This window comes from Somniosus microcephalus, unplaced genomic scaffold (genome assembly GCF_052327205.1).
Source record: "Somniosus microcephalus isolate GS21.2 unplaced genomic scaffold, FLI_Smic_1.0 scaffold195, whole genome shotgun sequence".
NCBI lineage: Eukaryota > Metazoa > Chordata > Chondrichthyes > Squaliformes > Somniosidae > Somniosus > Somniosus microcephalus.
The window spans coordinates 484,940-497,939 of NW_028225382.1; the positions used below are offsets into that span (position 1 = coordinate 484,940).

At 49.5% G+C, this 13,000-nt stretch overlaps 1 protein-coding gene across 1 annotated transcript in view; it reads right to left on the reverse strand.

Moving 5' to 3' along the window:
* Positions 1-9,987, reverse strand: part of LOC147082071 (uncharacterized) — an 84,504-nt gene extending 74,517 nt beyond the window's left edge. The window contains exon 1 of the mRNA XM_085980480.1: positions 9,904-9,987. Coding sequence (XP_085836606.1) covers positions 9,904-9,987 — 84 coding nt within the window. The remainder of the gene's footprint in view (positions 1-9,903) is intronic.
* Positions 9,988-13,000: the final 3,013 nt, after the last annotated feature.

Here is a 13,000-nt window from a genome sequence, read left to right on the forward strand (position 1 = left end):
CCCAGGGGTCGGTTGGATCGGCGCACGCCACCGCAAGGTAAAAAAAAGACACCGCACACAAATGAGGAAAAACAAGAATAATAATAATCGCACTTTAGAGGGGAGGAGGTTGGGGGAATTAATGAGTGTTTTCAATTTGTTTCGGAAAAAAACATTTTTGAAAAGCTTCTCAACGGTGCGAGGCTGCCAGTGCGCCTGCACGGGGCCTCCGGGGAGCAGACGGAATCAGCGGCCGGGGTAAAGTCATCTGTTGGGGAATCGATTTAAATCGAGGTGAGGGGGGAGCGGAGAGCGAGATTATAAAGTAAAAGACGAGAAAACCCAAACCTGAGAGGCGGGCGGGACCTCCGCGGACGCCGAACGGAACGGATTGAGCCGCGCGGGGTGGCGGAGTGAGCCGGAAAAATGTGATTTTGACTGACGGGAGCGCTGACCAATAGGACGAGGGCGGAGGTGGGAGGACTGAACTGGGCGGCCTGGTCCTCCAACCAATGGCGGCGCGGCTAGGGGGCGGGGCCTCCTCTCCAGCTCAGGTGCGCTGGGGCCGATTGTGACGCGCTGTCCCCAGGTGAGAGCAGCTCAGTCAACACAGAGCTGGGGCTGGAATCTGGGAGAGGGGCCGCAGGCAGCGGGCCTGGCAAAGGGGCACAAGCTTCACAATACAAGCTGCTTTCAAATGCATAATTGTTTCCTACAGACAGCCTTGGTCACTCTGCAAAAAAAACTGTTCAACAATTCATCATAACTCCCCTGCTTTAGGAGAGGCGTAGAGTGCAAAAGCAAGGAAGTTATGATGAAACTGTGTAAAAGACTGGAGTCAGCTGTGGCTCAGTGGATAGCAGAGTCAGAAGGTTGTGGGTTCAAATCCCGCTCCAGGGACTTGAGCACATAAATCGAGGCTGACACTCCAGTGCGGTGCTGAGGGAGCGCCGCACTGTCGGAGGGGCAGTACTGAGGGAGCGCTGCACTGTCGGAGGGGCAGTACTGAGGGAGCGCCGCACTGTCGGAGGGGCAGTACTGAGGGAGCGCCGCACTGTCGGAGGGGCAGTACTGAGGGAGCGCCGCACTGTCGGAGGGGCAATGCTGAGGGAGCGCCGCACCGACGGAGGGGCAGTACTGAGGGAGCGCCGCACTGTCGGAGGGACAGTGCTGCGGGAGAGCCGCATTGTCGGAGGGGCAGTAATGAAGGAGCGCTGCAGTGTCGGAGGTGCCATCCTACGGATGTGACGTTAAACCTAGGCCCCCGTCTGCCCCCTCGGGTGGATGTAAAAGATCCCGTGGTGCTATTTCAAAGAAGTTATCCCCGGTGTTTTGAGCCCAATATTTATCCCTCAATCAACATGACGAAAAAACATTATCTGGTCATTATCACATTGCTCTTTGTGGGAGCTTGCTGTGCGCAAATTGGCTGCCGCGTTTCCCACATTACAACAGTGACTACACTTCAAAAGTACTTCATTGGCTGTAAAGCGCTTTGGGACGTCCGGTGGTCGTGAAAGGCAGTTAAAAAGGCAAATGGTATGCTGGCCTTCATTACAAGAGGATTTGAGTACAGGAGTAAAGAAGTATTACTCCAATTATATCTTCTTCTTTCTTCTTAGGCAGTCCATCAGAACCGAGGATGACTTGCTTCCACATTAAAGATGAGTTCTCAGGTGTAAGGGTAAACCGGGAGAGCTTCTTCTCCCCGAGACGGACCCTCTGATATAAAGGGTCAACTGGATCCATGTTTATCTGTAATTTGAACAGAGGTCTGGTCGTCTTCCGAGCTCTTTCCCCTAGAGGAGAGGGTAGAATGGGGGTCTTTAGTGTTAAATGGTTTCACCTGGGTGCATTGCTTCCATCGCATACCCATCGGTTCCTGTAGACAAACACACGTATCACTTGTCATTAATACAGTACATGGCCCCATCCAACGGGCCCCATTCCCTTTCTTCCGATAACTTGCGTCATTACTTGTTGACCTATTCTGGGCAACTCGTCTGGTTTAAGTCTAGCATTCTGCCTTTCTAGATCTTTAATCTGTTGTTGGTTCCTCACTTCTTTATTTAGTGCTTGTACCTCCTGATTTAGTTGTACTAAGTATCGCCTTAATCTATCTTGCACTGGTCCTGGTCTTAAATACATATTTTGGTTCTGTCTTCACAAAGGAGGACACAAATAACATCCCAGAGATGTCGGGGGAACATAGGGTCTAATGAAAGGGAGGAACTGAATGAAATTAGTATCTGTAGGGAAATGGTGTTAGGGAAATTGATGGGCTTGAAGGCTGATAAATCCCCAGGGCCTGATAATCTACATCCTAGGGTACTTAAGGAAGTGGCCCTAGAAATAGTAGATGCATTGCTGGTCATCTTCCAAAATTCGATAGACTCTGGAACAGTACCCATGGATTGGCGGGTAGCTAATGTTACCCCACTATTCAAAAAAGGTGGTCGAGAGAAAATGGGGAATTATAGACCGGTAAGCCTGACATCGGTAGTGGGGAAAATGCTCGAGTCCATTATAAAGGATGTAATAGCAGAGCACTTGGAAAACAGTGACAGGATCGGACAAAGTCAACATGGAGGGTCCCTAAACTTACATAGAAACATAGAAGATAGGAGCAGGAGTAGGCCATTTGGCCCCTCGAGCCTGCTCCGCCATTCAATGTTCAAGTTTCTGGAGTGGGACTATGAACCCACAACTTTCTGCCTCAGAGGCGAGAGTGCTACCCACTGAGTCACTGGCTGACACTAAAGAACAAGCAGTTCTGACGAAAGGTCATTGACCTGAAACGCTAACTCTGTTTTTCTCTCCACAGATGCTGCCTGACCTGCTGAATATTTCCAGCATTTTCTGTTTTTATTAAAGAACCGAGGGAGTGATTGCTGACAGGAGGAATGTTGGGTCGTCCTGCACATGCGCACCTCCCTGGCAGCTGAGGCGAAACACCGACTCGTCCCCACCTGAGCCGCTCACGCGTACCAGATGTTGCAGCTCCGCATGCGCGCCCGATGTTCCAACCGTGGGGTTTTGTGCGCTGAGCATGCGCGTTGTGGACCGATCGGGACGGGCGATTGTGGAGCAGGAGGGAGAGCGTGGGGGCCATGAGCACATGCGCGGGACTCGGAGTCAACAGAGTGCTTTCTGGAGCGTGGGGGCTTGTGGGTATTACAGCCGCCATTACTGCTGATCCTTTCAACCAACCTGTGCAGCAGCTGGAGCCTGAAAATCAGCTTCACTGCCCCTAGGTTCGGAAAGGGGAAAATTAAACGACAGTTTGCCTCTGATCCTTTTCTGATCTCAATTTACAGGGTTATAGAACTGGAGCAGTTACAGGTGGGAAGCTCAGACCAAACATTACGTCAACATCTGACAGAGTCGCTGGATTCATCAGGACCTGAATATCATCGGCCTTTGCACATGGAAGGAGAAAGCAGTGATCGCAGCGATGACAAACCGCACATGTGTTCGGTGTGTGGACGCGGATTCAGCCGATCGCCTGACCTGGCGAGACACATACACTGTCACACCGGGGAGAAACCGGGTAAAGGTGGGGACGGTGGGAAGGGATTCAGTTCCCCGTCTACGTTGGAAGTTCAACGGCGCAGTCACACCAGGGACAGTCCGTTCACCTGCTCCGTGTGTGGAAAGGGATTTGTTTGTTCATCCCACCTGCAAACACACCAGCGAGTTCACACTGGGGAGAGACCATTTCAGTGTTCTAACTGTGGGAAGAGCTTTAAAAGCGCCGGGCAGCTGAAGAGACACCAGCTTGTTCACACTGATGAGAGACCATTTCAATGTTCTGACTGTGGGAAGAGCTTTAAAAGCTCCGGGGAGCTGAAGGGACACCAGCTTGTTCACACTGATGAGAGACTGTTTCAGTGTCCTAACTGTGGGAAGAGCTTTAAAATCCCCCGGGAGCTCAAGCTGCACCAGCTTGTTCACACTGATGAGAGGCCGTTTAAATGTTCTGACTGTGGGAAGAGTTTTAAAAGCTCTGGGAATCTGAAGGGACACCAGCTTGTTCACATTGATGAGAGACCATTCATCTGCTCCGAATGTGGGAAGGGATTCACTCAGTCATCCAACCTCCTGTCACACCAGCGAGTTCACACTGGGGAGAGGCCGTTCACCTGCTCCATGTGTGGGAAGGGATTCACTCATTCATCCAACCTCCTGTCACACCAGCGAGTTCACACTGACGAGAGACCCTTTAAATGTTCTGACTGTGGGAAGAGCTTTAAATGCTCCCGGGAGCTGAAGAAACACCAGCGTGTTCACACTGACGAGAGACCCTTTAAATGTTCTGACTGTGGGACGGGCTTTAAAAGATCCGGGGATCTGAAGGAACACCAGCGAGTTCACACTGACGAGAGACCGTTTCAGTGTTCTGACTGTGGGAAGAGCTTTAAAAGCTCCGGGGATCTGAAGGAACACCAGCGAGTTCACACTGACGAGAGACCGTTTCAGTGTCCTAACTGTGGGAAGAGCTTTAAAGGCTCCAAGGATCTGAAGGAACACCAGCGAGTTCACACTGACGAGAGACCCTTTAAATGTTCTGACTGTGGGAAGAGCTTTAAAAGCTCTACGAGCCTTAAGAGACACCAACGTCTTCACACTGATCATCGAATCTAACAGCACAGAAGGAGGTGATTCGGCCCATCCTGTCTGTGCCGGCCCTTTGAAAGAGCTGTCCAATTTAGTCCCAAACCCCAGCTTTATCCCCAGAACTCTGCAAACTAGTCCTCTTCAAGTACGTGTACAATTACCGTTTGAAAGTTCCTGTGGAACCTGATTCCAGCATCCTTTCAGATGGTGCATTCCAGATCTTAACAACCCTCTGTGTGAAAACAATTCTCCTCATTTCCCTCTAGTTCTTTTAGCAACTATTTTAAAGCTGTGACCTTTGGTTACCGACCCACTTGCCAGAGTGAACAGTTTCTTCCTACTTGCTCGATCAAAACCCCTCATTATTTTGAACACCTCTATTAGGTCTCCTCTTAACCTTCTCTGCTCTAAGGGGAACAATCCCAGCTTCTCCAATCTCTCCACATAACTGAATTCCCTCATCCCTGGTACCATCCTGGTCAACCTCCTCTGTACCCTCTCCAAGGCTTTGACATCCTTCCTAAAGTGTGGTGCCCAGAACTGTACACAAGACTCCAGCTGAGGCCAAAACCCTGCAGCTGTACAAAACCCTGGTTAGACCACACCTGGAGCACTGTGAGCAGTTCTGGGCACCACACCTTCGGAAGGATATATTGGCCTTGGAGGGAGTGCAGCGTAGGTTTACCAGAATGATACCCGGACTTCAAGGGTTAAGTTACGAGGAGAGGTTATACAAATTAGAGTTGTAGTCCCTAGAATTTAGAAGTTAAGGGATAATCTGATCGAAGTTTTCAGGATATTGAGGGGAACAGATAGGGTAGATAGAGAGAAACTATTTCCGCAGGTTGGGGATTCTAGGATTAGGGGCACAGTCTAAAAATTAGAGCCAGATCTTTCAGGAGTGAAATTAGGAAACACTTCTACACACAAAGGGTAGTAGAAGTTTGGAACTCCATTCCGCAAATGGCAATTGATGTTAGATCAATTGTTAATTTTAAATCTGAGATTGATAGGTTTTTGTTACCCAAAGGTATTAAGGGATATGGGCCAAAGGCGGGTGTGTGGAGTTAGATCGCAGATCAGCCATGATCTCATTGAATGGCAGAACAGGCTCGAGGGGCTGAATGGCCTCCTCCTGTCCTATGTTCCTCACTAGTGATTTGTAAAGGTTTAGTGTAACTTCCTTGTTTTTGTATTCAATGGCACTATTTACAAAGCCAAGTATCCCACACACTTTCTGAACCGCCTCACCAACTTGCCGCGGCACTTTCAAAGATTTGTGATTATGGACCCCCAGGTCCCTCTGCTCTTGCACCCCCTCAAAATAGTCCCATTTAGATTATACGGCCTCTCCCTGTTGTTTCTCCCAAAGTGCATCACTTCACACTTATCCTCATTTAATTTCATCTGCCTTGTGTCTGCTCATTTCACAGTCTGTCTCTGTCCTTCTGAAGTCTGCTACTACTATGCTCACTATTTACTACGTTGTCAAGTTTTGTATCATCTGTAAACTTCAAACTTGTACACCTATACCCAAGTCCAGGTCAGTTATATATAACAAGAAAAGCAATGGTCCTAATCCCGACCCCTGGGGAACCCACTGCATACTTCCCTCCAGTCAGAAAAACATCCCTCAGCACTGCTCACTGTCTCCTATCCCTCAGCCAATTATATACACAAATTGCCATCAGCCCTTTAATACCATGTGCTTCTCTTTTCCGAGTAGGTCTCTTGTGTGGTACTTTATCAAATGCCTTTTGAAAGTCCATAAGAACATAAGAAATAGGAGCAGGAGTGGGCCATACGGCCCCTCGAGCCTGCTCCGCCATTCAATAAGATCATGGCTGATCAACCTCAACTCCACTTTCCCACCCGATCTCCATATCCCTTGATTCCCCTAGAGTCCAACAATCTATCGATCTCAGCCTTGAATATACTCAAAGACTCAGCATTCACAGCCCTCTGGGGCAGAGAATTCCAAAGATTCACAACCCTCTGAGTGAAGAAATTCCTCCTCATCTCAGTCTTAAATGGCCAACCCCTTATCCTGAGACTATGCCCCCTAGTTCTAGACACTCCAGCCAGGGGAAACAACCTCTCAGCATCTACCCTGTCAATCCCCTTCAGAATCTTGTATGTTTCAATGAGATCACCTCTCATTCTTCTAAACTCCAGAGAGTATCGGCCCATTCTACACAATCTCTCATCATAGGACAGCCCTCTCATCCCAGGAATCAATCTAGTGAACCTTCGTTGCACCGCCTCCAAGGCAAGTATATCCTTCCTTAGATAAGGAGACCAAAACTGTGCCCAGTACTCCAGGTGTGGTCTCACCAAGGCCCTGTACAATTGTAGCAAGACTTCCTTACTCTTATACTCCAACCCCCTTGCAATAAAGGCCAACATGCCATTTGCCTTCCTTATTACTTGCTGTACCTGCAGGCTAGCTTTCTGTGTTTCTTGCACGAGGACACCCAAATCTCTCTGAACACCAACATTTGAAAGTTTCTCACCATTTAAAAAAGATTCTGTTTTTCTATTCTTCCTACCAAAGTGAATAACCTCACATTTCCCTCCATCTGCCACCTTACTGCCCACTCACTTAGTCTATCTATATCCCTTTACAGACTCTGTGTTCTCCTCACAGCTTACTGTCCCACCTAGCTTTGTATCATCAGCAAACTTGGATACATGACACTCGGTCCCTTCATCTGGGTCATTAATATAGATTGTAAATAGCTGAGGCCCCAACACTGATCCATGCGGCACCCCACTAGTTACAGCCTGCCAACCTGAAAAAGATCCATTTATCCCTACTCTCTGTTTTCTGCCCGTTAACCAATCCTCTATCCATGTTACTATATTACCCCCAACATTGTCAGCCCTAACCTTGTGTAATAATCTTTTATGTGGCACCTTGTCGAATGCCCTTTGGAAATCCAAATATACTGCATCCACTGGTTCCCCTTTATCTACCCTGCTAGTTACATCCTCAGATAACTCTAATAAATGTGTCAAACACGATTTCCCTTTCATAAAACCATGTTTACTCAGCCTACCCATGTTATGATTTTCTAAGTGCCCTGATACAACTTCCGTAACAATGGATTCCAGCATTTTCCCAACGACTGATGTCAGGCTAACTGGCCTGTCGTTCCCTGTTTTTTCTCTCCCTCCTTTCTTGAATAGCGGTGTTACATTTGCGACCTTCCAATCCGCTGGGACCGTTCTAGAATCTCGGGACTCTTGGAAGATCAAAACCAATGCATCCACTGTCTCTTCAGCCACCTCTTTTAGAACCCTAGGATGTAGGCCGTCAGGTCCAGGGGATTTGTCGGTTTTAGTCCCATTAGTTTCTCTAGTACTTTACATTAAGTTCCTCACCCTCATTAAACACTCAGTTCCCCACCATCTTTGGTTTGCTTTTGTGTCTTCTACTGTGAAGACCGATACAAAATATTTGTTTTAACGTTTCTGCCATTTCCTTATTCCCCATAATAATTTCTCCTGTCTCTACCTCTAAGGGACCAACGTTGTCAGCTGTGGCTCAGTGGGCAGCTCACTCGCCTCTGGGTCAAAGGGTGGTGGGTTCAAGTCCCACTCCAGAGACTCGAGCACATAAAGCTAGGCTGACACTCCAGTGCAGTGCTGAGGGAGTGCTGCAGTGTCGGAGGGGCCGTCTTTCAGATGAGACGTTAAACCGAGGCCCCGTCTGCTCTCTCGGGTGGATGTAAAAGATCCCATGGCAGTATTTTGAAGAAGAGCAGGGGAGTTATCCCCGTTGTCCTGGTCAATATTTATCCCTCAACCAACATAACAAAACCGATTATCTGGTCATTATCACATTGCTGTTTGTGGGAGCTTGCTGAGTGAAAATTGGCTGCTGCACTTCCCACATTACAACAGTGACTACACTTCAAAAAGTAAAGCGCTTTGAGACGTCCAGTGGCCATGAATGGCGCTATAGAAATGCAAGTCTTTCTTTACTTTTGCTACTCTCTCTTCCTTTTTGATGCTTTTGATTTAATGATTAAACATTTAAGAAATTATTGCAGTGACAAAGGCTGTCTGTGAAACTGGAGGAAATTTGTCTTTAAATAATGTTATTTAAAAAAAATTTTTTAATGTAAGATTGAACATTTTATTTACAGTAAATGACATTTACAGAGCTCAGGTCTCAGCTCTTTGTACAAAGTCACAAGCCCTCATGCCTACAAGGCAGGGGTCCCAGTCTCTACAAGCTTCTTGGTCATCTTCACTTGTTCATCTGGATAATGGGTCTCCAGGAATTCACACAGTTGAGGGTCGGCGCTCCCAGTGGAGAGTTTGTGCAGATCCAGCAGACTCTGGTTGACATTCTTCTCCATCTGCAGGGCTCTCTGCATCGCCGAGCGGAGCCTCTCGCTCTCCCGGCCGAACAAGTGGACTGTAACGAAACTTAAAAACTTAAATTCATTTTTGAAACTTATCAAATTAAATTAAATTCACCCCAGCCGGGGTGACAATGCACTCCAGTCCTCACGGCACCCACCAGTCTCGGAAGGTCTCAAGTGTGCCAGCAGACACCGCGTGCTCCATCTCCAGGGCCACCCGGGCATGAACATGGCCGCAGAAGAGAGGCAGGCAATCGGGCCGAACGACCCCCTCGACTGCCCGCTGCCTGGACCTGTTTATTGCCATTTTGGCCAGGCTCAGGAGCAGTCCTACAAGGAGGTCCTCCGATCTGCCTGCTCCCCTTCACACCGGGTGGCCGTAGATCAGGAGCGTGGGACTGAAGTGCAACCAAAAATCGAGGAGCAGCCCCTTCAAAAAATGGAACAGGGGCTGCAACCTCTCACATTCCACATAAACATGGAACACGGACTCCTCCAGGCTGCAGAAAAGGCAGGCGGCCTGGGAGTCTGTGAACCTACTTAACATTTTATTGCAAGGGACGGCTCCGTGCAACACCCTCCAGGCCAAGTCCCCAATAGAACAAGGGAGGACTCCTGCATAGAGAGCCCTCCATTGGGGACCTCCGCCTCCACCAGATGGCAAGATGGCACACCAAGGCGTGTACGGACGGCAGACGATGATGGCAAAGTGGAGAGTGTGCAGCAGCAGCCCGTACAGGAAACCCCTCCATGCAGAGCTCAAGGGCACGGAGGACATTTCCCCGAGGCGGCTCAAGTTGTGAGGCGCCATTTCCTGAGAGGGGTTTCAGGGTCGTGCGCCGATGAGGAATTCTGTCCGAACGGGGGTCAGTTCGGACGGGATCACCCCATGTGCTTGAGCCTCCTTGATACACCTAGTGGAGTCAGGGCCCACTGCCGCTTTCAGCAACTCGATGGCTTTGGCCGTGCGCCAGACGTTGGCCAAGGACAGGCGCTGTGCCAGCTCTTCTGGCGCCATCCAGCCCACTCCTCCACCATCGAGCAGGTCCCTGATTCTAGTCACCTTGCCAGGCACAGCCCTGCTCTCCGCCAGCCACCCGATCCAGCAGTCACGGAGGTGCGGATTCCTGAGCAGCGGCTCCCAAAGGAGAACCGCCACTCCTGATGGGGGAGAACTCCGCCTGGAGGCGACGCTGTTCCAGACCCATAGCAGTTCCTGGTAGAAGACAGGCAGCTCCCGCAGGTAGGCATGTGTACCACCCAATTCCACAAACAGGAGCTGTGTGTCGTAATTGAGGCCATGCAGTTGACAGAAGAAATATGTCGCCAGCGCACACCATCGAGGAGGATTCTCGATGTACAGGTATCTCTGCAGGAGCTGAGTGGGTTTGGGAGGTGCTGCTGAAGAAGTATTGGTGAGTTGCTGCAGTGCATCTTGTAGATGGAACACACTACAGCCACAGTGCACTGGTGGTGCAGCGAGTCACTATTTAAGGTGGTGGATGGGGTGCCAATCAAGCGGGCTGCTTTGTCCTGGATGGTGTCGAGCTTCTTGAGTGTTGTTGGAGCTGCACTCATCCAGGCAAGTGGAGAGTATTCTATCACACTCCTGACTTGTGCCTTGTAAATGGTGGAAAGGCTTTGGGGAGTCAGGAGGTGAGACACTTGCCACAGGATACCCAGCCTCTGACCTTTGGAATTCTCTTCCCCAGAGAGCTGTGGAGGCTGGGTCATTGAGTGTGTTTAAGGTGGAGATAGACAGATTTTTGAACGATAAGGGAGTCAAGGGTTATGGGGAGCGGGCAGGGAAGTGGAGTTGAGGCCAAGATCAGATCAGCCATGATTTTATTGAATGGCGGAGCAGGATCGAGGGGCCAAATGACCTACTCCTGCTCCTACGTCTTCTGTTCTTGTGTCTCTCATCAGCTCCGGCCACTGAGTTGTGTCTGACCCCACGCATGCGTCCCATGGCCCCGCCCTCTCCTGCTCCACAGGCGCCCGGCCCGCACCGCGCATGCTCAGCACACACCCGGGGCCCCTGTCAATCATCCTCCCCCGCGCCTGCACGCTGGGCCCGAGCTCCAGGCTGCCGCGCGGGGCTTTCTTTGTAAAGTCGGTGTTGGTGAAGAGCCGCAATCAATGAGGGAAAGTGAGTTTTGCGAGGGGGCGGAGTGAACCACAGCACGTGATCGCGGGGCCTGTGACTGACGGGAGCTCTGACCAAAAGGAAGAGCGCGGGCGGAGCTGACTGGTGGCGGGTCCTCCAACCAATGGCGGCACGGCAAGGGGGCGGGACCTCCTCTCCAGCTCAGGTGCACTGGGGCCGATTGTGACGCGCTGTCCCCAGGTGAGAACAGCTCAGTCAGCACAGAGCTGGGGCTGGAATCTGGGAGAGGGGCCGCAAGCAGCACAGAGCTGGGGCTGGAATCTGGGAGAGGGGCCGCAGGCAGTGGGCCTGGCAAAGGGACAGTTACTGATTGAATAATAAACAGGGGTAAGGGGACACTAACCTCACATCATATGTATATTAATGAATACTTTACATCTGTTTTCACAAAAGAGAGGGATGATGCAGACATCGCAATCAGGGAGGACTGTGAAATATTAGATGAAATAAACATAGTGTAAGAGGAAGTATTAAGGGGTTTAGCATCTTTGAAAGTGGATAAATCCCCAGGCCCGGATGAAATGTATCCCAGACTGTTAAGAGAAGTAAGAGAGGAAATAGCAGAGGCTCTGACCATCATTTTCCAATCCTCTCTGGCTACAGGGGTGGTGCCGGAGGACTGGAGGACTGCTAACGTGGTACCGTTGATTAAAAAGGGAGAAAGGGATAGACTGAGTAATTACAGGCCAGTCAGCCTAACCTCGGTGGTGGGAAAATTATTGGGAAAAATTCTGAGGGCCAGGATAAATCTTCATTTAGAAAGACACGGATTAATCAGAGACAGTCAGCATAGATTTGTTAAGGGAAGGTCGTGTCTGACTAACCTGATTGCATTTTTTGAGGAGGTAAGAAGGAGGGTCGATGAGGGTAGTATGTTTGATGTAGTCTATATGGACTTTAGCAAGGCTTTTGATAAGGTCCCACATGGCAGACTGGTCACGACAGTAAAAGCCCATGGGATCCAAGGCAAAGGGACAAGTTGGATCCAAAATTGGCTCAGAGGCAGGAAACAAAGGGTAAAGGTCGAAGGGTGTTTGTGACTGGAAGGCTGTTTCCAGTGGGGTTCCGCAGGGCTCAGTACTGGGCCCTTTGCTTTTTGTGGTATAAATCAATGATTTGGACTTGAATGTAGGAAGTATGATTAAGAAGTTTGCAGATGATGCAAAAGTTGGCCGTGTGGTTGATAATGAAGAAGAAAGCTGCAGACTGCAGGAAGATATCAATGGACTGGTCAGGTGGGCAGAACAGTGGCAAATGGAATTCAATCTGGAGAAGTGTGAGGTAATGCATTTGGGGAGGGCTAACAAGGCAAGGGAATACACTATAAATGGTAGGACACTGAGAAGTGCAGAGGATCAGAGGGACCTTGGAGTGAATGTCCACAGATCCCTGAAGGTAGCAGGACAGGTAGATAAGGTGGTTAAGAAGGCACACGGGATACTTGCCTTTATTAGCCGAGGCATAGAATATAAGAGCAGGGAGGTTATGCTTGAACTGTATAAAACACTAGTTAGGCCACAGCTAGAATACTGCGTGCAGTTCTGGTCACCACATTACAGGAAGGATGTGATCGCACTAGAGAGGGTGCAGAGGAGATTTACGAGGATGTTGCCTGGGCTGGGGAATTTTATATATAAGCAGAGATGGCTGGGGTTGTTTTCTTTGGAACAGAGGAGGCTGAGGGGAGACTTAATTGAGGTGTATAAAATTATGAGGGGCCTAGATAAAGTGGATAGAAAGGACATTTTTCCCTTAGCAGATGGGTCAATAACCAGGGGGCATAGATTTAAAGTAATTGGTCGGAAGTTTAGAGGGGATTTGAGGAGAAATTTTTTTCACCCAGAGGGTGGTGGGGGTCTGGAAC